Source organism: Mauremys reevesii, linkage group 10 (assembly GCF_016161935.1).
Source record: "Mauremys reevesii isolate NIE-2019 linkage group 10, ASM1616193v1, whole genome shotgun sequence".
NCBI lineage: Eukaryota > Metazoa > Chordata > Testudines > Geoemydidae > Mauremys > Mauremys reevesii.
This window is the reverse complement of record NC_052632.1, coordinates 63,745,347-63,772,174: the sequence shown is the minus strand read 5'-3', so window position 1 is coordinate 63,772,174 and position 26,828 is coordinate 63,745,347. Positions and strand designations below refer to the sequence as shown.

At 40.8% G+C, this 26,828-nt stretch overlaps 1 protein-coding gene across 3 annotated transcripts in view; it reads right to left on the bottom strand.

Annotated features, from left to right (window-relative positions):
* The window catches only part of PARN (poly(A)-specific ribonuclease), a 158,316-nt gene extending 136,093 nt beyond the window's left edge, over positions 1-22,223 (bottom strand). The window contains exons 1-13 of one of the 3 annotated variants that reach the window (XM_039491475.1): positions 22,039-22,223; positions 21,278-21,355; positions 20,365-20,444; positions 17,595-17,662; positions 17,421-17,502; positions 15,865-15,925; positions 14,697-14,862; positions 13,953-14,018; positions 12,592-12,630; positions 11,139-11,181; positions 10,264-10,344; positions 4,624-4,680; positions 2,890-2,967 (exon numbers count right to left, since the gene is read on the bottom strand). In XM_039491475.1, coding sequence (XP_039347409.1) covers positions 2,890-2,967; positions 4,624-4,680; positions 10,264-10,344; positions 11,139-11,181; positions 12,592-12,630; positions 13,953-14,018; positions 14,697-14,862; positions 15,865-15,925; positions 17,421-17,502; positions 17,595-17,662; positions 20,365-20,444; positions 21,278-21,355; positions 22,039-22,219 — 1,080 coding nt within the window. In that variant the 5' untranslated portion in view covers positions 22,220-22,223. Of the gene's footprint in view, positions 1-2,889; positions 2,968-4,623; positions 4,681-10,263; positions 10,345-11,138; positions 11,182-12,591; positions 12,631-13,952; positions 14,019-14,696; positions 14,863-15,864; positions 15,926-17,420; positions 17,503-17,594; positions 17,663-20,364; positions 20,445-21,277; positions 21,356-21,782; positions 21,911-22,038 lie in introns of those variants that run through there. The other 2 variants (XM_039491473.1, XM_039491474.1) reach the window with 2 other exon arrangements.
* Positions 22,224-26,828: the final 4,605 nt, after the last annotated feature.

Here is a 26,828-nt window from a genome sequence, read left to right as displayed (position 1 = left end):
CATCAGTCACTACTCACTCTTCCCAGTGCCTGAAAATCCCTACCACAAATACAAGTCCTAACTGACTCAGCCCCTTCTCTCTCAGCTGCCAACCTTCTTCCATAACAGAAGCCGAAATACCTTCATGATGGCCTTGGATTCTGGATCTCCCCATTTCCACAGGGAAAGAGGGCTAACGCAACCTGCAAGTGACAACTTCTGAATGACTCAACAGCATCAAAGGGTGTAGATCCTTGATCATTTGTAGGAGTAAGTAAAGAAAATCAGCCTACACCATAATAACTACATTGGCCAAAATCTGAGGACTTCAGAAGCAGTGACAGCAGCCTGACCTGCACTTTAATAACTAAAAAGGACATGTTACACCCCTGTCTGAAGATGGTTTCTTGAGCAAGTGACTCCCTATTTGCCTATGTGCCAACATAGTTCAAACAAGCCTCAACCCACTTCCCCCACATCTAATAGCCAAGTCTTGCACGCAGCCTCAATGAAAAAGCCTCAAAGATGATGATGACTGTACAGGACACAAGTGACCCCTCTCCAATCAAATCTCTTGCTTCCTCAAAGACTACTACTGTACCCTTACCCACCTTGCACAAACAAAGGCCAGGCTAGTAGATTAGGACTTCTTAAATAATCAGAACACCCTCCTCCTCCAATATTTCAGTACTGCAATTCCCATCCTTATAATCAATTTGATTTTATCCCCCAACTTCTGTCGTTAGATTTCATGTCATCTCCATATCACAACTCAGCTTCTAGCAAACATCACAGAAGAGAACTTTATTTTTAAAACACAGCAGAGGAAAGTAAAACACTTCCATTAACGCTAGAGGCCTTGTTAAGACATAAAAAGTAAGGAATTTTTTTAAAAGAAACCAGTATAATGCACCTAATTACCCAGTCAACTACTGAAGCAGCACTGAAGGCCAAGAGCTGCAAGTACAATATTGACTTCCTAGTTTTCCTTTTTCTGAAACTGAACTTAAAACTTGATTTCCTACAACTTAAATTTTCCACTGCCATAGAGCATTGCAACTCCTGATCACTGAAGGCAATTCTGCCCTTTAATAATTATACTCTTCTTTAGCATTATTCATGCTCCATAGGAAACTGCCATTTCCAATTAGCTTTCCTGCACTGTAAATACTTAGTGATATGGGATTATAAAGGCTAAAGGATGAATGTAACATATATTTAGTCAGACTAGGTTTCCAATTACAGTCACTTAATAAAGGTTTAGTTTTATAGTCAAGTCTCAATTAAAAATAGCTCAAGGACAATAAGGACATATGCCCAATTATACATGGGTTGAAATTTTAAAGCTTTCAGGACAAAAGCTTTTAAAAGTGATTGAGGTATGCAGTTAGAGATGCTATAGTACATAAAGTCACATACTAGAGTTGATTTTTATTTGTACTCAATGTACGTGTTTCAAGAACATACATTTAATACCCTGAATCCTCACCATTTTAACTGCTGCTCCACTTTGAGGAGATGTTTTCAGAGAACTATCCACAAAGACTCCAAGATCTTTTCCTTGAGTGGCAACAGCTACTTTTGACCCCATCATTTTGTATGTATAGTTGGGATTATGTTTTCCAATGTGCATGACTTTGCATTTATCTACATTGCATTTCATCTGCCATTTTGTTGCCCAGTCACCCTATTTTGTGAGATCCCTTTCTAACTCTTTGCACTCAACTTTGGACTTAACTGTCTTGAGTAACTTAGTATCAGCTGCAAATTTTGCCACCTCGTTGTTCACCTCTTTTTCCAGATCATTCATGACTGTATTGAACATCACTCGTCACAGTATAGATACTTGGAGGACCCCGCTATTGACCTCTTTCCACTGTGAAATCTGACGATTTATTCCTACCTTTTAATGAGTTACTGATCAATGACAGGACCTTTCCTCTCATCCCATGACTGTTTACTTTACTTAAGAGTCTTTGGTGAGAGACCTTGTCAAAGGCTTTCTGGAAGTCCAAGTACACTATAGCCACTGGATCCTTGTCCACATTTGTTGACCCTAGGGTGACCAGATGTCCCGATTTTATAGGGACAGTCCTGATACTTGGAGCTTTGTCTTATATAGGCGCCTATTACCCCCATCCCCATCCCAATTTTTCACACTTGCTATCTAGTCACCCTAATTGACCCAGAATTCGAATAGATTGGTGAGGCAGGATTTCCCCTTACAAAAGCCTGACTGACTCTTCAACATATTTTGTTCATCTCTGTATCTGATCATTCTATTCTTTACTATAGTTTCAACCAATTTGTGTACTACTGAAGTTAGGCTTACAGGCCTGTAATTGTCAGGATGGCCTCTGGAGCCTTTTTTTTAAACATCAGCATTATATTAGCTATCCACCAGTCTTCTGATAGAGGCTAATTTAAGCAATAGTTTATATATCACAGTAAGCAGTTCTGCAATTTCATGTTTGAGTTCCTTCAGGTGATTACCATCTGGTCCTGAGATTTCAAATTACTGGTGAATTTATCAGTTTGTTCCAAATCTGGGAAGGTTCCTGAGATCTGTCAACTAAAAAGAATGGCTAGGTGTGGGAAATTCCCCTTATTTGCATCTCTCGTTGCATCTCTTACTGCGGCATTTCATGCAAAGATACAGTTACCAAATCGATGATGGAGATAATTTCAGCCCTAACTGCAAACTCTCCCTAGTAGAGGGTTTAAGAAAACTGATGAACTATGGGCCAGTATCTCCAGAGAGCACACAGATTTCTAATAGCATTTCAAAGATTCTATTTTAGTTTGTTCAACAGCCCCTAGTAAGTTTCCATCCACAATAGATTTCAGATGAATTACTTCAAATTTCAGGATACATTTTCTAATTAGCTGAAGACTGACAAGGCCACTTACTTCAGGTAGGGGACAGTAAAACTGGTGGATCGTGTGCATGACATCCAGTAGCATGTTGTGTCCAACAACAAGTTTGCCCTAAAGAAAGAGTCCATTATACGTGTGAATGACATTTCAAACTACTGTATACAAAATAGGTTACGGAAATGGCTCTGGCGCAGTTTCACTCAGTTTTCAAACTACCATACTGAATCACAAGCATATTCTTTACAGTTCAAGTATCTGATAATACAGTGGCAGTGCCAATAAGAAGAGGGGAGGGGGCTATTGTGCAGGCACTGTACAAACACAATGAGTCCTGTCCTAGAGCATAGCGAAACCATTTAAAAACCAATTTTGAATATTTAGGTAGAAAGTAAGCAGACCCTGTTGATCTTTTTCTTACTGTGGTTATGCTTTTTACCTTGTGGTTACAGTCAAAACAAGAGCTATGTCCTTTTTGAAAAAAAGGAAATGACTCAAAATCTATAAGAAATTGGTATTATTCACTTTTAAAAAGATCTAATGAATAGGTGTAGTGAAATCTCATATTACTAAAGACTTTTAAAAAAGGGTACACTACACCTATTTTATATCAAAGCATTGCCATAACCAAAAATCTTAATTAAACTTGATAATGTAAGTCAATTAGAGCCCTGCATGGATAAAAAATTGATATCCATGGAGCTGCAGGGCTCTACTAGGAACGGCAACAGCAAAAGCAACAGCATGTTGGGCCGCCGCTCACAGGAGCCAGCACCCCACCCAGACAGCACCTCTGGCATGGATGTACCATCCCCAGCCCTGGCCACAGGGACAGGCACCAGGCTCACTGGCAGCTGCCCTGGTCACACTAGCGTGTGCAAGCAGCTTGCATACTCCCATAAGGCAGCCCCACATGCTGTGCTATCACTGTTGTGGTTCCTGATAGAGCACAGCAGGTCCGCACATATGCACTTCAGATCCAAGGATATAAATTTTGTATCCGTGCGGGGCTCTAAAGTTACATACATTTGAGTCATACTTCATTAGTATTTGCTTATTTGTACAATTTAGTAGTAATGGACCTCATACTCTATGTGAATTATCAACTTTTTACTGTTAACTACGTTGGGACTCGGAGACTTTTCCACTCGGCTTATCCAGAACACTTCATTCAGTTCTCTAGGATCTAAAAAACTCTGTTCGAGTCCAGATTTAAATCACTAAGGTTCCTTTATTTGCCATATAGCAAAACTACACTGAGCTTATCAAACAAAAACAGGGAGGTGGATGCAGGGTATATCACACCTCCAAATGTACACAGAAACCCTCTCCCTTCTGATACATTTACACATGTCATGTATAGTAAATGCAATGAGATCACATTTTTGTATTGGCTTGATTACTTTGCAAAAAACAATCCCTGTGCAGCATGCTGTGTCTACAAATTGTTGATGCTTGACCTCTTCTCTGCATTCCTAATTAATCTTGTCCATTGCTAGTAAATGGTTCCCTGGATGTTCTCCCTCTTACCTTACCTGGCTCAGACATTCTGTTTTTTTAGCCTACTGACCTATTTACTTATCTTATTTAGCACAAAAGTTCTGCTTTCAGCCTGATGATCTGTTTACCTGTCTAATCCTATCCTCCAAGTAATGAGGCCTCCCTCCAGGTGTTAATTACTCATGTTAGGCCAGGCCTCAGCTGAAAACTAAAGGTATATATTTGGGGGGGGGGGGGGAACAAAAAACAACAACATGTTGGTTAACTTACAGAATTAGCAATGGCATGAATGACTCTGGAAAATCCCACTGCATCACTGAGTTCTTCCTGCAAAATTTCAAGTATCATTAAGTGAAGTATAAATTAGGGTGACCAGACATCCCGATTTTATCAGGACTGTCCCGATATTTGCTTGTTTGTCCCGCGTCCCGACCAATGTTAGGTCGGGACACTGGACAAACAAGCAAAGGCTCCGGAGCCCAGAAGGGCTCGCGCCCTCCCCCGCCCTGACTCTGCCCCCTCCTTCCCCCATTGGCTCCCTCCCCAAATCCCCGCCTCTTGCCAAGCATGCCATGCCCAGGAGACGCAGGGGAGTGCGGGGCCGGGGTGAGTGTGAGTCTGGCCTGGCCCCGAGCAGGCAGGACTCGGTACCTGAAGGGAGAGTAGGGGGGCGGCCCGCGGGGCCAGGCGGCAGCTGTTCTCCTCACCTGGGCAGCAGGACTCGGGAGCAGCCGCTGCTGCAGCTCCCACTGCCGCGGGGGGAGGAAGCGGCCAAGCACGTGGCGCTCAGCGGCTGCGGCTTTGGCGCCCAGGCCAGAACCCCCCGAGCCCGGGCCTGCTGCAGGGACCCAGCAGCGCGCACGCTGCGCCCAGCCCCTGGCCAGTCGTGTCTGGGCTGGCTGCCCGGCTGGTGCAATCCCGCAGCGGAGGCATCAGCAGCCCAGCCCCATTTGTTCTCCTGCGGGACCCAAGCGGGATGGGGGGGCTGGGGCCTGCTACCCCCACTCTGGGGCCACCCGCGGGATTGCATCAGCTGGGCAGCCAGCCCAGACGCGACTGGCCAGGGGCTGGGTGCACGCTGGGTCCCCGCAGCAGGCCCGGGCTTGGGGGGTTAATGGGTGCTAGAGCCGCAGCCACCAAGCTTGGCCAGCGGCTGCTTCCTCCCCCCGCGGCAGTGGGAGCTGCTCTGTCCCGCTCCCGAAGAAATCCCGCCGCGCCGCGCCGCCCACCCGCTACTCCCTCCCTCCTCCTCGCCGTCCCCGCTGCCCCTGCTGCCTGGCAGGGCCAGGCTCACACACACCCCCCCCGCGCCCCCCCCCCTCCCGTCCGGGGCCTCCTCTCCAGCGCAGGGGAGGGGAGGAATCGGGGGTGGGGGATTTTTTTTTATTTTTGCGCTCTGCCGCCATTTTTTTCCCCTCTGTCCCTGCCCCCCCCGACCATGTCCCGATATTTGACCTGGGTGATCTGGTCACCCTAGTATAAATGCAAATAACTGACAGCAATGTCTGTATATTGTGACAATAAGACAATATCCCTGCAATTCCATCTCAAATTAAGGTCCCCCATTCTGTATACTTCATAAAATGATAATCAATATTTGCCTAGGAAAGGCAAATATTGTGGAAGTATTATTGTGGTCAGAATAGGGCACTGGTATCAGCCGTCTCTCTACTGGTGTAAATAAAGACAAGTCAACTTGTGCCACAGATCCCCATCTATAAAATACGCATGAGCGGCGATGAAATAAGTCACACTGAACGTGTGTTTAGCTGAGTTGGAAAGGGGTGTTAAATATCAAGCCAAAGAGGACTTCCACTTATGAGCAAATAATGCATGCTCAAAACAGGTTGAATTTTTATCCTGAAACATGCATTCAATAAAGGGTGCCTGGCATTTTTCTGCTCAGGACTCAGGACTTTTGTCAGGCCCCAGAGACAGACAGACATTTCACGACTCAATTATTTGATATTTTAGAGATTTGTCTTGATTTCAGACCTCAATCTGTAAGGTATTTGGAAGTACTGTGAACCTATACACCATTAGTTCAAAATACTGATCTGTGAGTTGCATGCTGTATACAACAAACAACTACATTATTCTATAATGTAATCAGCAAAACTGAATGAGGCATGTTTTTGGGCTGGAGGAAAGGAGGATAAGACTCCATTAGGTGTCCCTGCTGCATCTGGATTACAAGGGAGGGGGAAAAGGGGGACAGACTTACCTGAGCAGAGCCAAGGTGGGAAAAGTGGCCAGACCAGATGGAGGCTGACTGACCATGTGCACCAGGGAAGGGAGGTATTTATACCCCATGCATACCAGAAGGAATGTGAACTCTCAGTCACTTAGCAGCAGCACTCATCTTCCCACCCATGGGATCAAAGTAAGACAGGATTTTATGATCTACTGTGGGCTTGTGCTGGTTGCTTTCTTCATTTGGAGCTGGAAAGGAATTTTTCACCATCACCTTCCCACAGCAGGTGATGGACCAAGAGATGCAATGAAAGAAGGTAGGTCAAGATGTTGCAACTTAGGTAACACATGCAACAGGTGTCCAGTGCAGGTGCTCATTACAGGGGATACAGTTCGCTGATAAACAGGAGTTGGAAATGGATTTAGGGGAAGAAATCCCCTAAGAAAGCCGGAAAAGAGGGGCTGGGGCTCCAAACATCAGGTACAGCCCTCTTTTTTTTCCAAGCCCACTTTAGTCCCCATACAAGGAAATGGTGATGGGGTTCCAACAATGGGCTGGGACCAACTTGAAAAGGGGGAGGGCTGACAGCAGCGCTCAGAAGTGGGAATGATTAAGGAAAGAATGAATCTGCACTGTGTGACTCATCGCCAGATATGTTAAGTGAATGAAGTTGCAGCCTAAATGAGTCACATTAATTGCATTTTGTCTTTCTTCCTTTTCTTTCTTCCTTTCTGTGGCCAGAACCAAGGTAGTAGCCCTCTGATTGCTCTTAGAACAATGCATTTTTACTGGGCTAGTGCACAGTAAGGAATATTTTTACTTCAACAACATGCTACAGTACAAATGTGGTGCACAACTTCACCTTAGAAGCACCACACAACTTCCATTTAAGTATAAGTACTCAGTCATTGTAAGTAACGCATTTAAGGCTTAAACGTTTCATACATGTAGAACCTGCAGATCTGGTAGAGTAAATTCACATAAGGATATAGAGAGCAAGTGCAAGGGAAGATGTCTGAGCACTGGAAGCCCACTCTTTATGCTCATTCTAATGGTAAGAGGACAATACTGAAAACGCTTTGATCTTCTTACTTTATCCCTTATTAATCCACTTTATGAGCTACTAACTAAGAACACTTTTTAACATTTATGGGGAATCTTAGTCTCTGCGGTTATGGCTGGATAAGTTCTACTGTGACTAGTCAATTAATTCTTAGCACAGAAGCATTTGATGTCCCAAAGAAAAGACTCATAAGCACTAAAAATCCATTAAAGCAGGCAATTCAGTACCGCAAGCCATACATCTGGAACTGTATATGCCCAGTTTCAGGACTATCCTGGAAAGACTGAAACAGACAGCTATTAAAGTCTTCTCTAATTTTAATTAAAAAGAATAACTGAGGTACTTAATATTATGAGGGATACAGTAAAAAAAAATACTCAGCCATTCCTTTTGACACCAAGTCAAAGTAAGAAAATAAGAATCATAGAATTATAGAATATCAGGGTTGGAAGGGACCTCAGGAGGTCATCTAGTCCAACCCCCTGCTCAAAGCAGGACCAATTCCCAACTAAATCATCCCAGCCAGGGCTATGTCAAGCCTGACCTTAAAAACCTCTAAGGAAGGCGATTCCACCACCTTCCTAGCTAACCCATTCCAGTGCTTCACCATCCTTATGAGGAATTTTTTTTTCCCCCCACAATATCCAACCTAAACCTCCTCCACTGCAACTTGAGATCATTACTCCTTGTTCTGTCATCTGCTACCACTGAGAACAGTCTAGATCCATCCTCTTTGGAACCCCCTTTCAGGGAGTTGAAAGCAGCTATCAAATCTTCCTTCATTCTTCTCTTCTGCAGACCAAATAATCCGTTCCCTCAGCCTCTCCTCATAAGTCATGTGCTCCAGCCCCCTAATCATTTTTGTTGCCCTCCACTGGATTCTTTCCAACTTTTCCACATCCTTCTTGTAGCGTGGGGCCCAAAACTGGACACAGTACTCCAGATGAGGCCTCTCCAATGCCGAACAGAGGGGAATGATCACATCCCTCGATCTGCTGGCAATGTTCCTACTTATACAGCCCAAAATGCCGTTAGCCTTCTTGGCAACATCATTGACTCATATCCAGCTTCTTGTCCACTGTAACCCCTAGGTCCTTTTCTGCAGAACTACTGTCTAGCCATTCGGTCCCTAGTCTGTAACAGTGTATGGGATTCTTCCTTCCTAAGTGCAGGACTCTGCACTTGTCCTTGTTGAACCTCATCAGATTTCTTTTAGCCCAATCCTCTAATTTGTCTAGGTCCCTCTGTATCCTATCCCTACTCTCCAGCGTATCTACCGCTCCTCCCAGTTTAGTGTCAACTGCAAACTTGCTGAGGATGCAATCCATGCCATCCTCCAGATCATTAATGAAGATATTGAACAAAACCAGCTCCAGGACCAAGCCTTGGGGCACTCTGCTTGATACCAGCTGCCAACTAGACATGGACCCATTGATTGCTACCTGTTGAGACCAATGATCTAGCTAGCTTTCTATCCGCCTTACAGTCTATTCATCCAGGCCATACTACTTTAACTTGCTGGCAAGAATACTGTGGAAGACCATATCAAAAGCTTTGCTAAAGACAAGAAATATCCACTGCTTTCCCCTCATCCACAGAGCCAGTTATCTCATCATAGAAGGCAATTAGGCTAGTCAGGCATGACTGGCCCTTGGTGAATCCATGCTGACTTTCCTCTCCTCTAAGTGCTTCAAAATTGATTTCTTGGGGACCTGCTCCATGATTTTTCCAGAGACTGAGGTGAGACTGACTGGCCTGTAGTTCCCCAGATGGGCACTACATTCGCCTTTTTCCAGTCATCCGGGACCTCTCCTAATCATCATGAGTTTCCAAAGATAATGGCCAATGGCTCTGCAATCACATCCGCCAACTCCTTTAGCACCCTCGGATACAGTGCATCCAGCCCCATGGACTTGTCCTTGTCCAGCTTTTCTAATTAGTCCTGAACGACTTCTTTCTCCACAGAGGGCTCAGTGCAGTAGTCTGGGAGCTGACCTTGTTCGTGAAGACAAAGGCAAAAAAACAAAACAAAAAACAACCAAAAAAACCCGCATTGAGTACATTAGCTTTTTCCACATTCTCTGTCACTAGGTTTGCCTCCCCAATTCAGTAAGGGGTCCACACTTTCCTTGACCACCTTCGTGTTGCTAACATACCTGTAGAAATCCTTGTTACTCTTAACATGCCTTGCTAGCTCCAAGGTGTCACTTTAGTTTGAAAATAGCACAGGAAACACTTTTCAGAATGCAGTTAGTTACTACTCAAAGTTTTCAAATACTGTAGCAAGATTTTAAGAGACGAGTAATGATAAACATCTTCTAGCTATTCTGGCTAAGATAAAGGTAACTGAATATGCGCCATGACATCAGCAGAGAGTCACAGTGAGCAGGTACAAATATTATCCCCCCTCCACTTCCATCATGCACAGCATTGCTTACTTAGTCAAGCATATCCCTGATTTTTCCTTCCTCTGAAGGATCAGATATCACCAATGCAAGAGGCAGGATACTGGAGTTGAGAGGTGGGGAAATTTCAGTGTCATAAGCATGTGGAATTCAAGTCAGTCAGGTCTCTTCCCCAGTTCCAACATTTCAATTAAAACAAACAGTGTTTTCTTTACCTTAAGAAAGAACAAGGACACTAAAAATTTTACCTGTTCTTTTGCTTGTTTCTGCTGTTCTCTTCTTTTGCGCTCTTCTTCATCTACCTTGCTAATAACAATGTATCTTTCCTTCTGAAAGCAATAATGACATAAATAAATTATTCCAGGAATAGCTTGACAAAAAAAGTGAGAAACTAAAACAGAATCCCAATGCTAAAACATGAACTAATCACAATTTGCGATCTAAATTTCTACTGCAAACAAAGCTAAATTTGCATCTGCAGGGATATGCTTGCAAAGCATCTGTTATACTCAGAGTTTAGCTGCAACAGTTTACCTATTAATATTACAGTGTTTCCTTTATACACTATTTTTTTCTAGGGATTTATAATTTTAACAACGCTATCTGAGCTGAACCTACTCACATAATGAAGCCTAAGGGAAATATGCTTTTTGGTTGGAATGAAAACATTAATCATACTAAGTTTCCCTATAACTTTAGGTTTTAGTGGGGTTTTTTAATCCAGTATTTTCAGGTGATTTGGGGTTCATATTGTTTACAGAGTTCTTTGGGGAAAAGTTAATGCTTAATATCTGCTGCAATTATTGTTCTGTTCTCAAACCACTCAGCTGACCAAGACTTCTCAATGTACTGAATGTTAGATAGCCATTATAGTTTCCATTCACACACTTTTAATATAAATATACAAGTCATATATTTGTATTTATACCTCCTGGATTTTAAAGTCAGGCCATAAAGGTTATTAAAAAGTATTTTATCATAGTTTAATGAAAGTTTAAAGTTTGCATAACAAAGCTTCAGCAGACAAATTTAGAGGTCAAGTAGCATGAAATTTCATTAGGACTGAGATTTTGCTTACACAGAACAAGCATCTAAGACAGTATGTTGTTAGTCAATTAATTACCTTCTCGGTCTCCAGAGTTTCAACATGGATACCTTTTGGATACCTACAGCAAACAGTGAAAAGTAAACTATAGTTTTTGACTAATTTGGCAGTTAGTATACTGAAGCTCCATCTTCAGCTAGGCTAATTTTTATAGCTACACAACTTGTAGTAAGGTTACAGACAGGCTTAATATTAAATGCAAAAACTAGTAAGGCAGCTTTTAACCAAAATGAAGTCAGCAAATTCAAAGTACCAAAGTACTCAATAATTTAGCCTTCTTGTGTATCTCAAGAATTTCAACAATTAGTGTTAGTTTCTTAATATACTATGCAGATTTATTGCTGAGAGAACTCTAAATTTCTTGACTTCAGTGCAATTAAACCAATCTGTGTAATCTGATGTGCATTTTTTCAGAAGGAGAAACTTATTCAAAAAAGCAGTTACTAAGTTACCCATTCAGGAATGCACATACACTCAAATTCCACAGGTTTCAGAGTGGTAGCCGTGTTAGTCTGTATCAGCAAAAAGAATGAGTATTTGTGGCACCTTAGAGACTAACAAATTTATTTGGGCATAAGCTTTTGTGGGCTAAAACCTACTTCCTCAAAAAGCTTATGCCCAAATAAATTTGTTAGTCTCTAAGGTACCCCCAAGTATTTCAAATTCCATAGTGAGCCCTCATCTTTCAGGGAGAGTGTAGGCAAAGCCGTTAAAAAAATCTGCCACAATGATAAAAAAATGCAAAATGTCATTATTTCAATGTGCAGATATCCAAACAAGTATTTTAGAGTTACTTCCTCATGTTCAACAAAAATGGTAAGGAAAACATTGTGGAAATATATTTGTTAAGCAGCTTAAAGACCTCATCCCATCTCCATTATTCAAATGGCTTCTTCAACAGCTTTTTTATTTTTAAAATACAATTTACTTCTAAGATGAGAATCAGCACAAAACAATTTTAGCTAAGAACAGCCTCTAAAAACAGGATTTTAAAAACTACTGCCAACTTGAAACAATCTCCCACAATATCACCCATAAATATAACAGCACTATCAACACCCTATAGAATTAGTTATTGTTCAAACTAATCCCACTATCTATGCAGGAATACATTCCCGCTCTACAGTCGTTTGCAATAACTGCACACTGTACGTTAAGAGTCACATGTTATTACATAATCACTCTAATCTGCGACATTGTACCATTCAATTTACAACTATTTTAATAATTGTAAGTGGTAGAATAGAAATACGCTCAATTAAAAAAGGATTCTAATGAACCCCTAAGAACTCCACGCTTGTAATAGGGCTAAACTGAACTAATGCTTACAAGACTGCTTAAGAAGAGAGAAAATTTAAATATAATGGATATGAGATTAAGCATAGATCAGCTTTTTATCCCGATTTTTTTCATGTTAAAAACAGCACAGATATACAGTAGGTAAGGTAAGAGGTTAACACTAGTAACTTACTTCCAGCTCAAGGTCTGATAAATTAGTTTCCTCTGAAATCTTTAAAAGCAGAAAAGAGTAACGTTATTAATGGTTCTCGTATATAAATATTTCAAAGTCAAATAAAAACAAATTGATGTTAAAAATTCATGCAGTGAACATAAAACAGCTCATGGTGTTATCACATAGTATTTTAAAGGGCATTTAAAAGGCTAAACACTAGTCTAATTTTCCAATGAGAAATTGATTTACATCTTATTGCACACATATCTGCCTTTCTGATGAGAATGACTAGCCAAAAATTAATAGCTGACAGAACCAAACAAACATTTTTCTAAGTATTATTCACTCAAGTCTATTTAGGTGGAATAACTACACCCCCTACCCCGATATAACGCGGTCGTGGGGAGCCAAAAATCCCTACCGCATTATAAGTGAAACGCTGTTATATCTGGGTAGCGGTGGCAGGGCTGCAGAGGTGATTTAAAGAGCCCGGGGCTCCGGCCGCTGCGGGGAGCTCGGTCCCTTTAAATCGCCAGCCCAGCCCCACTGCCGCATCCCCGGGATAGCAGCAGCAGGACTCCGGCGGTGACTTAGAGGGCCCGGGGCTCCCCGCAGCAGCTGGAGCCCTGGACCCTTTAAAGTGCTGCCGGAGCCCCGCTTCTACCGCGCTATATGCGAACCCGTGTTATATCAGGTCGCGTTATAGCAGGGTAGCGGTGTACTTCCTTTTTCATTATGGTTAGTTAAGAAATAACTATACATCCAATGATAGTGGGCTTCGTAATACAATATTCCAATGTGTATAATATTTCACATGCACAAGAGCCACCTCGTATCACCAGGAGCTGATTAAAAAAATATGCAGACACATGAAGTATATTGACTAAAAAGGAAAAAGGAGTTTTAAAAAGTCATCTTGATAATCAACAGAAAAGGCACTAGAGGAAATTTGATACTTTACCTAAATTCCAATTAAAGTATTATTTATGAAGAGCACCTCTTTGACTTATAACAGTGTTTCAAGATAGACGACTGTAAATGTATGTATATTCAAATAATGCCATGTGCGTACTATATATCACCCTTAGTATGTGTTGCCACCACTGCAGAACTTCAGGATGAACATCTAGAAGTTTAGACCTTTTAAGCAAGGAAAGATACCGAAGCTCCATGACAGCAAGTCTTTACTTTCAGTGCTAAGTCAAACAGTTTTTGCTAGGACTAAGAAGGGATAAATTTGTTGACGTTATCTGCAGACCTGCAGAAAGAGGCTTCCCCACCATATAGCTGGCTAGTAGGTCAAACCTAATTTCTTATACAGAAGACAGTTCAGAGTTCTCTGTTTACCAGAGAATTAGTGTTTATTTTCAGAAACTGACCCTGTGCATGGCTCAAACTGCAAACTCTTGTTTTCTTCATTCTGTATCAAATCTTCTATTTGCTCCCTGGAGGAAAACAGATTAAATAGATTATTTTTTGCTTTTACTAATACAACACTATTGTCAAAAAAGCATTTAGTGATATATGCCAAAAGGCAAGACAAATCTTTTATAAGTAGTAGTAATGGAATATTTAAGACGTTTATTATTATTTTATATATATATTTGTGTGTGTGTGTATATATGTGTGTGTGTGTATATATTTCATTTTTAGAGACATTAGTATAGTGATAAATTCTTAATCATGCAAGATTTCATAATCTAAAACAGAAACCAAGTGTAGACTTAAATGCCTTCATATTTGAGGGCCAGAACATACATGGCCATTATTTTCCATCCAAGATCACAAACTAAGAATTGGATTAAACTTTAGCAGAGGTTTTGGAAAACTGATAATACCATCAAGAGTTAAAAATGTAACTAACAACTTAAGTAGCCTTGATGTAGCTGAAGACAGATTACTGAAAGTTGCAAATAAGCAGCAAAAAAGCCTGATTAAAAGGAACAGAAGTTTCCCAGGCAAACCCTCTCATCCAAAGGAATGTTTTGTTAAGACTGACCAATTTAGAATCAGAACACTGGCAACTTCAAGTTTTTAGGCAACTTCAGAATGGAGGACTACCACATAAAGAACAGTGTGCACACATTAGGATAACATGATTTCATTTTTATATTTCCACTTACACCACTCTCTCAATGAATTTTTTCTGATCCTCAGGAATAGTCACAGGACACTTTGTGGCATTAGGGGAAATGTACGATAGGGTCCCTGCACCATTTGCCTGAGAACGTTTTTCATCATACTGCTCCCGTAATTGTCTTTCCTCTTCCTGATTTAAATATGGGATTCCTAAGAAAAACATTGTACAGGTTTTATCATTAAAAGCAAGCAAATACTGCACAGCTCAGAGAGGCTTAGTCACTACCCCGGTCACGTTACACCCTAAAAATGGGGGGGGAGGGGAAATCTGTATCCCTCAAATATTTCTTCTAAGTTTCCCTTTCCGTATCTCTAGTTGCAATGGATTTCTTTTGAGAGCGCCAAAGCAGCTGGCACCTTCAAGTCTAAATGAGTCACAAGCACTTTAGGCCCTGCTCCTGCAATCTGATCCTCACAGGCAGACCCCTATTTCTGTACAGAACCTCACTGAATTTGATGGACCTTCAAATTGTTGATACATGACTGGGGCTTTCTACCACAAAGCAAATAAATAAGGAATAGGGATCTACCCACATGGATACAGTTTAGCATCAGGGCCACAGATTGCTATGGATGTCAAGGAGCTTTGAAGTAGTTGCTATGCATCTCACAGAAAAGATTTGCAAAACATCAGAGCCCTGCAGGTACTAATTACCTTAAGAAACCTGCTGAAATAGAGAAGTGTTAAGCAGAAGAGCGGCATTATATAGGTTCCTAAATTGAGGAACAAGTCAAATGACTCTGGCACTGTCATATTAAGTATCACAATTATCTAGTCCTTAATTTTACAGTGTGACAAGCTAGAAAATGTGAGTGTTCCAGCATTAAAACCTATAGAAAAGTTCTTTTGGAAAGATTACAACTTCGGTTTGTGTTTGACCACTGAAAAACAATTATCACTAAACTATGCTTAAACAAGTAGGCATTCACCTGTTTCTAAGAAAATGTAGATGGACGTAGTCACTTTCCCTCCTCCCCCCACAAACATTGTATAGAACTTCATTTGCATTATTAAAACACCAAATAAGCTATAACCTTAGCAACTTTACCAAAAGGTCAAAATGTACATGTTTTGCCTTTTGTTTTAAACAGGAAATGGAGGAAAAGAAAGAGAGTCTATAAAAACAGGTTGTAAAATGAAAGAAAGCTTACCATTGCGAAAAACTTTATTAAAATCAAATCCTTGGTTTGCTAAAAAGTCTATACTTGAACTCTGAAAAAAAAAAAGAACAAAAAAGAAAAAAAAACAGCTTTGTGACTGGTTGTACACCACTGAAATTTCAAAGGTCAATTAAAAAACAACTCAGGTACTTTCCTTAAATATATTTGTTTTAAAAAACCTATACTAACTTTTTTCTTTGTCAAAGTATTAGGTTAGTGAACTCAAGAAAGTTAGTCTGTGCAACGAAATAGTTTATTAAAAGATAAAGTTTAATAGAGTAGAACAAGTCATTCATAATTAAATCTCTCCATCAGTATTTTGTCGCTTACTTGTTCCTAACAGATAATCCACGGCTTGTGCACTATGGATAACAATACATCCCAAAACCTTAACATCAAACCCACCATAACACCAATTAATATGTAGTACACTGTTTAAATTATAATAAAAAAGCCACTTTGAAGCGATGTACCATTTTGATTTTAGTTAGAAGCTACAGAGTCATGATTTTAGTTTGCCCAGAGAGCCAAGTGAGGCTCAGGATTGTTTAAAACTGTACCCTTCCAAACAAAAAGCTTACAAATGCATCTACAGGAGCCATTTTGGCAACGAGACTCTTGATATCTAGGGCAACATGGAAACCAGCAAGGCAGTAGTTTCTGCCATAGGCAAAACACAACATAATGGTAATAAGGGTAGAAAGGAGTGTAAAGCTTTCTACATATGTATCTACTACTATATAGATTTTTTTTTAAATACATAATCAACTTTCTGTAATAAGAAGAGAAGTGCATTCTGGGCTCTACCAAGCTACACATGACTTGTTGAACCTTTGTGCCAGAACGAAGACTGGTACAACTGTTAGAAAAAAGAGTCAGGTGGACAAAACATGAGGCTATACACTGATGATGTCTGCTGCCTTTCCTTTAGAGCTTAGCACTGGCTATGAATCCCAATCTTTGGTATACTGATTATATTTTTAATGAGGTACGGATGAGAGACAGGAGAAAAATAAAAACATAGGCGAGAAAGAATTGCGGGGGAGGGACCAGAGGTGGAGGGGGAATAGTGAAGGAACCGGTGCAGCAAAATCCCATGAATCCAGAAATTCTCACAACAGCTTTGGGAAGCAATGAGAGAGAGAGGGAGAATAAGAATGGATAGGAAGAGAAATCAATAAAAAAGCTGTATAAGAAAATACTTTATAATGTCATAAATATGATTGTCAGCTTCAGACAGTCACCTGTCGCCAGAAAAAACTAAGGCCTGTTTTAAGCAGCAGGAGTTTAAAAAGGGGCATGACCTTTACTTCATTTTTCACCCTAGTTTTCTTCATTTATAGAATATGGTCCCACTAAGACTTTTTTTTAGCAAAACTTGCTTCCTTCTCTATGCACTGGGGAAAAAAAATTCATGAAGAAGGAATTATGCATAGGCAAAAATGCTTGAGAGACTAACCAAAATTGACACCACTACAGAAATTTCCCAAAAATCATTTTGAAAAGTTTTCCAGTAGCAATACATATAAACCTGTTTTTCCACTAACCTGACAGACAAACTTGACATCTGGTGAACTTCTATTGAAGGGTTTTGGAAAAATATAGAAGTTAAATGATTTCATTATATATCTGTGAAAGGTAAGAGTTACAAGTCAAAATAGAGCTTATCAATATTACCTAGTATAAAAAAAAGTTAGGAATAAGTCAAGGAAACAACATACTTAGCTTCTGTGTGGTCATATTTAAAACTACAAAGGCCAAACTGAAAAAGCAAGAAATCCATGGAATGCTGAAAAGGAAAAATAAGTGAGAATAATGGTTACAATACATTTTGAAATGCAACTTAGAGGCACTCTGGGAAAAAATTATTTGTCTAAGTCTCAGATAGCTGTACCTCATTGATAAATATTGGCACTACTAGGTTACCTCAAGTGAAAATGCCTTGGCATAATACTTTAGTTTAAAAAGGACCTTTGGCTACATAAGACTCATGTTTAAAAAGAAAATTATTCTTACCAATAGCATTCTATTTTTCTTCTGAAGTTTAGCATTTCATTTTTACCTTTTCTTCATTTTTGCAATTTTTTTCTGCACTTCACTCGGCTTGGACAGTGAATGGACTAAATTTTCACTTTGTTTCTCAGGCATTAGGGCAATATTGTTTCAGCTTCCATTATTGCAAAGGTATGAACTAAAACCAGCTTTTTAGAAACAAGTTCTTTTCTATTTATATTAAAGGGACACCACCAACTTGATCTGTTCAACTTCAAAGTAGGTTCTGAGGATGTACATGCCTCAACCACCTCCTGACAGCTTTTCTAATGTTACAGCTACCTTTCCAAAACTTGTTTCCCTTCTCCATTGCTATACACACACACTCCCACGAGAGGTGAGCCTGACAGACTATTCAGGCGGAGACAGTGGAACTGTACACAAAGAGCTAAAAAATCCACAAAGTAAACAAAATGCAAAATAGAACAATTCTTCTAATATCTTGAATTCTAATAATCCTAACTGTAACCTCTAACAATAGCAGATAAAATATACAGATATATGATTTAAGTTTGGTAAATTCTTGTTTTAAAAATGTAGTGTTGGGACCGACACTCTCTTTAAAGGGATAAATGTAGTAGCTTTTATAGCTAACAGCAAATAAGCATGCTCATAAGCTTAACAAGTATTTTACAAGAAAAGAGTTCCTTCCCTTTCTGAGATATAAACTTAGTTTTAAATAGTACTGAAAGCTTTTGGCATTTTCCTTCTCATGACTGATAGTCAACCTAACCCAAGATCTGAGAAGTAATTTAAGCACTTCCAGTAGAAGATAATAGTATTTGGGGGGGGGAGGGGGGATGGGGAAAGATACCTATTACAGCTTCAGTAGTCAAAGTTATTAAGTGTAAACTGTTGCCACAACACCCTTTCTAAAGTCATGTCTATATGGTAGGTTAGTGCACAGCAAGTGGGGGTACAAAATCTACAGCACTTCAGCATGCCACGCAGTGACAGTCTGTGTGGACCCTGCTGCTGCACACTAAAAGTTCTCTGGTGCACTTTGTGTTATTGTGCAGCAGTAAGTACACATGGACAGTAAGTGTGTCGCATGCTGGAGCACTGTAGACTTATACCCCAGCTTGCTAAATCTTAACTGTTCATCTAAACAAGCCCTAGTACCAAGTTGCAATCCTCTCTTTTCCCCATTTCATCTGGCAGTTGCCCAAAGGGTTCTTGTTTGGGGGGGAGGGAGTGGTTTCTTCCTCCCTCCCTCCCCTTTTACACACACAGGCAATCTGGCCTTGTGTACAATGTCAGATATCAGATTCCCACCTTCCACTATTTGTCTAGCACAAGAGTTCTCAAGCTTATTTGATTGGGTCCCCCTTCTTTGAGTCTGTAGTAATTTACACAAACACAAACACAGCTCTGAAGGCAGAGTGGAGAGCAGTGGCTGCTGGCTGAGCGCCCAGCTCTGAAGGCAGCACTATGCCAGCAGCAGCACAGAAGTAAGGGTGACAATGTGAAAAGTGATATTCATCAATATCACTTCACAGCAGATTTAGCACCCCATTGCCACCCTTACTAAAGCTGATGCCATCTCAGGGCTGTCAACCAGAGCCCTGCCACCTCCAGATGAGGGATTGGGGGGCAAGGGAAGGAAAGCCTGAGCTGCCTCCTGGTGAGGGGGAGGAGAGCCTCCTGTCATGGCCATTCTGCACAAGCCCCAGCCACCCAGGGCTGACAGCCAACTCCCCAAAAAAGGCACTCAGCTCATGCTTCCCCTGAACACATTCCTACACCGCTGTTGGGAGGTCCGCCCCATAGTTTGAGAATCGCTGGCCTAGCATCAATGACACTTATATTGGCAAAAGAACTAGTGTTGACTGGACACAGGCGTTTGACCACCATGACATCTGGCACTTGCCCACTGTTAGACCAATGCTGGAGGCTCTCAAGACAGTTAGCATAGACACTGCCAGACTCCTGCTCAACAGGATAAGCATGGCCTTACCGAAACACTCACCAATTGCTGTAGACCAGTGGTTCTCAACCTATTGACCACTGTGAGCCAGGTATGTGGCCCACAATGCATTATGTGGGCTCTGGGGCACAGGTTGAGAACCACTGCTGTAGACTAAATAGATCAAAAGTATTGTTTTTAATCAATAACTATTTTAACCTAATGTAAATTTAAAATCCTACTTGTCTCCACTGTTTCCCTGCCAACATCCTGTCAGCAGCCAAATATTAGACTACAGGCAAAGTTAAACATTTAGCCTATTTTTACTGCTGAAATTCAAGTTTTTAATCTATGAGTACTATTTAGAATGAAGCAGAAGTCTTAATTTGTCTCAGAATAATGCCTATCATGACATACTGATATACTACTAACAAATCTAACAGTTTGTTCTAGTCTCAGATACATTGCACCTCCTACCAAGGATGGCAAAATACTTAAATAGTTTCATTTTAACTCTTAAGTTTTACATTTACCTTTTTAAGTTTTTGATACCTTTCTTCTGGTGTGTCAAAGCCATTGGTTAATGTGCTAACAGATGGCCCATCACTGATTCCTGAAAAATATAGGAAATATTACATAAAAATAAAGCTATTTAAAGAGAGTGGGTGAGGAGCAGCAACAAAGGTCAATTATTAAGAAGTCTGCCACTATATAACTAACATAATATTACATTACATGTGTATAAGTTACCATTCAACTGAAAATAAACCTCTTCCATTACAGGTGAGCATCCCTCTTTAAACAAAAGCCAATTAAACGATGTCATTCTACATAAACAATCTGGTGAGTTCAGAGAAGATAACATGCTAGCAGCGAAGCCATGTTCTAGGGGAAACTATGAAAGCCTCACTTGTGTCATTCACCAGTTAGATAAATAATCCTGATAGAATGGCATGTGGTACCAATGACCAGATGTTGATGGGTCTCAAGCCACATTACTGGAGCCAGAACCAGAGTCAACGAAGTGACAAACCAACAGGAGTGTGAAAAATATTGTCAAGTGACTGTTGGCCTCTCTTATTCAATACATAACCCATATGTACAGTAAACATTTTGACCTAGCTTTTGTTTTAAGTATTTCAGTTTCCTATTCAGGCATCATAGAACAACAGAAAAGTCTAAAGACAGCTATTACATCTAACAGCAATAGGAAGTCCATAAGCCAAGTGGCTGCAGATTCATTACAGCAGATCTGTCAGCCCATTTGCTAATACTCCCCCTTCACAAGGGGTGCTGGAACTATTTTTATAGTGGGAATGCTGAGAGGCCTTGAACCAAACTGTAAATCCCGTATATAAGAAAACTACTTCAAGTCAGGGGGCATGGCACCACCCCAGCACCCCTAATTCCAAATCTATGACGTTCACAAAATAATCTTAACAGTACCTGAAAATTCGCCATCAATAGCCAAAAAGTCTGCTTCCTCGATGGCTTCATACACTTTATTTAGATTATCCTTAAAATCTATAAAGAAATCATTACAAACATCCCTGAGAACAAGGCTGTTATCAACTCGGGAACAACCATCCCGCCTCCCACCGCACGAGAGATAGACAGCAGGGCCCTGAGAGCCACCCTCTGTCTCGCAGCCTTTTTAAGAGACTGGTGTTCAGTTGCAAGAAGAACCATCGTTTTAGAGGTAAACCGACAACCCCGGGCCTGCAGAGGTGAGGGCCAAATGCAGAGCGCCCAACGACTCGGCTCGCGTTCGGCAGTTTCCCCGAGCGCACACAGACCAGGGCCCGCGTCAGCGCAGGGCCTCAGGCAGCAGCACAAGGGCCGGGCTTTGGGGTGCAGACAGCGGGCCGGAGGTCACAGCTCAGCCAGGTACCGCGGCACGGCCCGCGCGTGGAGCCCCGGCCCCTGAGGCAGCGGCCCGCAGCCCACCTACCGCTCCCCGGCCCCTCACTCGGGGGCGGCTGGGCTGAGCCTGCCCTGCCTGGCGCCCTCTCGCGGGGACTCCCCCCTCCCCGGAACCAGGAGCCTCCTGGCGGGGGCACGTGCAGCCCCCGAGCACAGCGCAGTCCCGGCTCCTACGCGAACGGGCCACGGCACCGAGGACGCGCTCGGGGCCCGCCCAGGGAGCGGCGAGGCCAGGCCCTGGGAAACCAGCCCCCGCCCGGCACGCGCGCCCCGCCATCACTCACTGCTCCTGATGATCTCCATCCCCGCAGCCCGCACCAGCCCGGCCGGAGCCCCGCTCCGCAGCGTCCTAAACCCGGCTCTGCCCGCGCCGAGCACTTCCGGAAACAACCCTCCTCCCCCGCCGGGCACGTGAGCGCTCACGTGAGCGGCCCCACTCGGGAGGCGGGCGGGGACAGCGGCCATGTTGTCCCTGGGGCGCCCGTGCGGCGGGGCGGTTTTAGGGGTTCGTGTTTAGTGGCTTCGCAGGCGCCGCCGCACTCGAAGTTCCGCAGCGCGAGCCAGGCGGCTGCCGTACCCCCGGCTCCTCGGGGAGCCGCAGCCCACGCAGCGGTACCCCCAGCCCTTCTGCTGGCGGCATCGCTATTGATAGTTGCACCCCGCTGATTCCCTCTGCCCATGGCGCTCTCCCGGGGCCCTTCCTCCTGCCCCCGTTTAGCCCTAAGCCCCTCACTTCTCCCTGAAGCTCCGGCTTTTGCCCTCCCAGGATCACCAGACAGGAATCACACCTGACCGCCCCTGTCTCCACAGTGGCTGCAGGGTCCCCTTCATTTTCAGGTAAATGAGGGGCTTGCTATAAGAATATTTTACATTGTTATTTGTCTGCTGAGTGTCCTTATCGAGGTACAGCAGAGGAACTAGGCCCAGAAGTAACAAAGGCTCAGGTGAGAACCCTCTGCAATGTAGGTAAGCAAACCTAAGCCCCTGCGCAGATGCCACTAGATCAGGGTCACTAGATCAGGGTCGGCAACCTTTCAGAAGTGGTGTGCCGAGTCTTCATTTATTCACTCTAAGTTAAGGTTTTGCGTGCTGGTAATACATTTTAATGTTTTTAGAAGGGCTCTTTCTCTAAGTCTATAATATATAACTAAACTATTGTTGTATGTAAAGTAAATAAGGTTTTTAAAATGTTTAAGAAGCTTCATTTAAAATTAAATTAAAATGCAGAGCCCCCTGGACTGGTGGCCAGGATCCGGGCAGTGTGAGTGCCACTGAAAATCAGCTCGCGTGCTGCCTTCGGCACCCGTGCCATAGGTTGCCTACCCCTGGACTAGATCAATGGAAGCATTCTTCCAGCAGCCTAGCTAATGCATCTGAGAGAGATGGATTTACCAGACAAACCCCTTCCATAGTGTATACAGGGGTAGGGAACCTATGGCACGTGTGCCGAAGGCAGCACGCGAGCTGATTTTCAGTGGCACTCACACTGCCCAGGTCCTGGCCACCGGTCCGGGCGGCTTTGCATTTTAATTTTAAATGAAGTTTCTTAAACATTTTAAAACCCTTATTTACTTTACATACAACAATAGTTTAGTTATATATTATAGACTTTTAGAAAGAGATCTTCTAAAAACATTAAAATGTATTATTGGCACTTGAAACCTTAAATTAGAGTTGAATAAATGAAGACTCGGCACATCACTTCTGAAAGGTTGCCGACCCCTGGTGTAGTAAGTATCTACAGGCTGCATCAGTGCAAGTGCAGTTTTTTTTTAATAAAAGATTTTAGGGCTTGTCTGTCCACACAAAAACAGTACCACTTTATATTGGTGTAGTTAGAACAGCAAAAAACCCTAGTGTTGTTGCAGTTATACCAAAATAAAAGTTCTTATCGATAAAGTTTATTCTAGATTATGAATAAAAATAAAATATATCAGTATAAATGCATCCAGACTAGGGCTATTACCAATAACTGTGTTGGGGGAGGAGGATCACACCTCGGACAGACCTTGTTATACCAGTAAAACTTTTTAATTGACCAGCCCCACATTGGGCCCACTGAGATTAATAGCCACACTCCAGTTGACTTCCTGGTAGTCTAATACTTCATTTAGGAATGGTAATTCATAGATAATATCTGCAGTTACATACTGCACTTGTTTAAAAGCATATGAATTTCACCAAGCAACTTTGAACTATATGATAGTACAAGAACTAAAAGAGACCCATATAATGAAAAAAACTGCATCAGTTAACTTTTTTTGTCACAAAAAGAAGAGAAAGTACAAGTAGTTTAGATACTCATTGTTTATTTAATACAAAGCTCACATTGCAGATCATAAAAAATCTGCATAATCTTTGCTCTTGTATTCTATTCAGTGAAGAAAGTGATTTAGATTTTTAGATTTAAGTGAAGAAAAATATTAAGGGACATTTACCTTGAGCATTTTTTTAAAGTTTAAAAATCAAAAGAGTTTTAAGATTATAAATATAGCAATGCTGAAAATGCTTAGGGATCTAAACAGTTTTCTGCATAGTTATATTCTGATTAATAATCTAGGTAGGATTACTGAAATATTAGAATCTAGAGTGTGGTTTCATTCAGACTAGAGTGACTCAAGCTTTGTCCTTGTTCTGTGATTTTCGTACAAGATCTGTTCAGAAAAATTCTCCAACTTCTAAGTAGCTAGTATTGCACACAACCTGTACACAAGTGAGAAAGCTCACTTTTCAGTTAATATTCTTAATTATTACTTGTATAAATGTTTAAGTTTGTAATTTCTTTTACATTCAAATCCAGTCCTGCTCAGGCACTTTTCTGAGTAGGGATGTTTAAGCTGTTCAGTCATTCAGGTTCCCTGTCTCCCTCCCCTCCCCCATAAAAGCAAAAATGTTTCTTTTTAGGTAATGCTCCCACCTGTCTGGAGTCTCAGTAAACTCTAATGATGGTACATCCTCAAACATTAGGGAGAAAGTGAAGGGAAACTGGGCTTTGTACCAACAGTTAAATAAATACTTCATTGTAATAAGAGATTTAGAGTTTCTAATTTTACTGATAACTCCAATGTAAAAATATTAAGACATTTTTACATTATGATTACCGAGTTTTGAGTTGTTTTACTGCAAGTTCTACATATTTTCAACGTTCAGACCAGCAGCTAATGCCAGCCATTTCTTATCACTAAAATATTTTAGCAACCTTCTTCCTCTGGTCTCACCCTCCCACCATTCACTAGACTCTAAAACAGCAAGGCCAATACCATTCACTAGACTCTAAAACAGCAAGATATTTAGGAATACTTTAGAAGTTTTACATCACTGGAATTTTAAACTTTTTGGCAAAATAGTATACACTTAAAACAAAAAACATTTAAAAGACATAAGTTAATTAGAGAATGTTACTTAGAAAGCTTGACTTTTTAAAGCAAAGTATTTTGAAAATTGTATGTAGACTAGAATGACAAAGTTTTCTAAATGAGTTCTAATTAGATAATATTATTCAATAGTTAAGTATTCTAAAGCACACTATTTAAGGCTATTAGATTACTATGATATAGTACTTCATGATAGTGTAGACAAGTTTGTAAGAATCTTAAGTAACAAAGTCTTTAATACATACTATAGTATTTTTAAAAGCAAAAATAGCTAAAGAACATAAGTGAAAACATCATGATCCATATTTATCAAAAACCTTTTCTATTTAAGATATTTTATAGCTATATAATTTAAATATTTCTAAAATATTAATCAGTACACCCCCTCCCACTACAGAATCAAGATTATTTCAAAGCAAGACCCTTAGCACAGGGTCTTGCTTTGAATTTAATTTACAATATTTTATTGTAAATTACACAGCTAATTTGACACTTCTTATAGCCAATTAGCAGCCAATGATACAATTTTCACCTTTCCTTCCCTTAATAGATATATCATATTGGGCAGAGGAGGAGTCAGTGTAAAGTAGCTAAAAGAAAAGGTATATGATAAATTACTTCTTAGAATGATTAGTAAACAGTATCTATGTATTTATTATAAATGATAATACTTTCCCTGAATTTTGGGGATTAGTGCATTCTTTTTCCATTTGAAGGATCAAACCAACTGAAAGGTCTTGAAGGGTTTTTTGTTTGTTTTGGGGTTTTTTTCTGTTACCATGACAGCATTTATCAGCAAACTTTATAATATAAATGTCATGCTCAGGGAACAAACAAGTTAGCTGAGTTGTGTTAACATAATTTTAAGGCTCCTAACTAACAAGTTTTGATATTTCTTTACAAAATGAGACATTTAATACATTATGATATAATAGGACATGTATCAGTCTATATTTCCTGGAATGCAAGGCTAGTCTATATCTAACAAAAGGTCACAATATCAACTGAAAGCAATGGTTATCTTAATTAGAATATTTACACTTCCTTCATCAACACAGAAGTATAATCAATTAAAACATTGTCTTCTAACACCTTCACAATCAATTAATTGACCCTTGTAACGACAGTATAACTGCAAGTTAATTAAATGAAATAAGCAACAAGTTTCCACTTCTTCAGACCTAAAGAACAGATTGATTCAATTGTTTGAAAAATATACTATGCTCTTAAGGATTTTTTTCTGCCAACTTGTTTCAGGAGCTCTGATATTTGCTGTTTTTTCCTCCAGTGTCTTTAATTTATTTGTTTTGATTGAACTAAAAAGGAATCAGTCAACTATGGTTAAAATCAAATAAAATTTAACTTTGAGAAATATTATGTACTTGATTCATGGTGTTTGAACTCTTTCTTTCTTTTAAGTATTAAAGTAGTTTCTTAGGGCCAGATTTTTAAAGGAATTTAGTTGCCTAAAGATGGCTAGTGGGATTTTCAAAAGCACCTGGAGCATGAATCCTATTCTTTCCAAAATCTGAGCCTTAGGTCCTAATCCTGAAATGTGATGCATACATGTGGACCCTAGCACTCATATGGAGCCCCGTTGACTTAATTGCATTGCTAGATTTGGGATTTTGTGTTTTACTAGATTAAGGTTTAAAAGGGTCCTTGAATCCAAATTTATTGCTGTGATATCTGAATAGTGA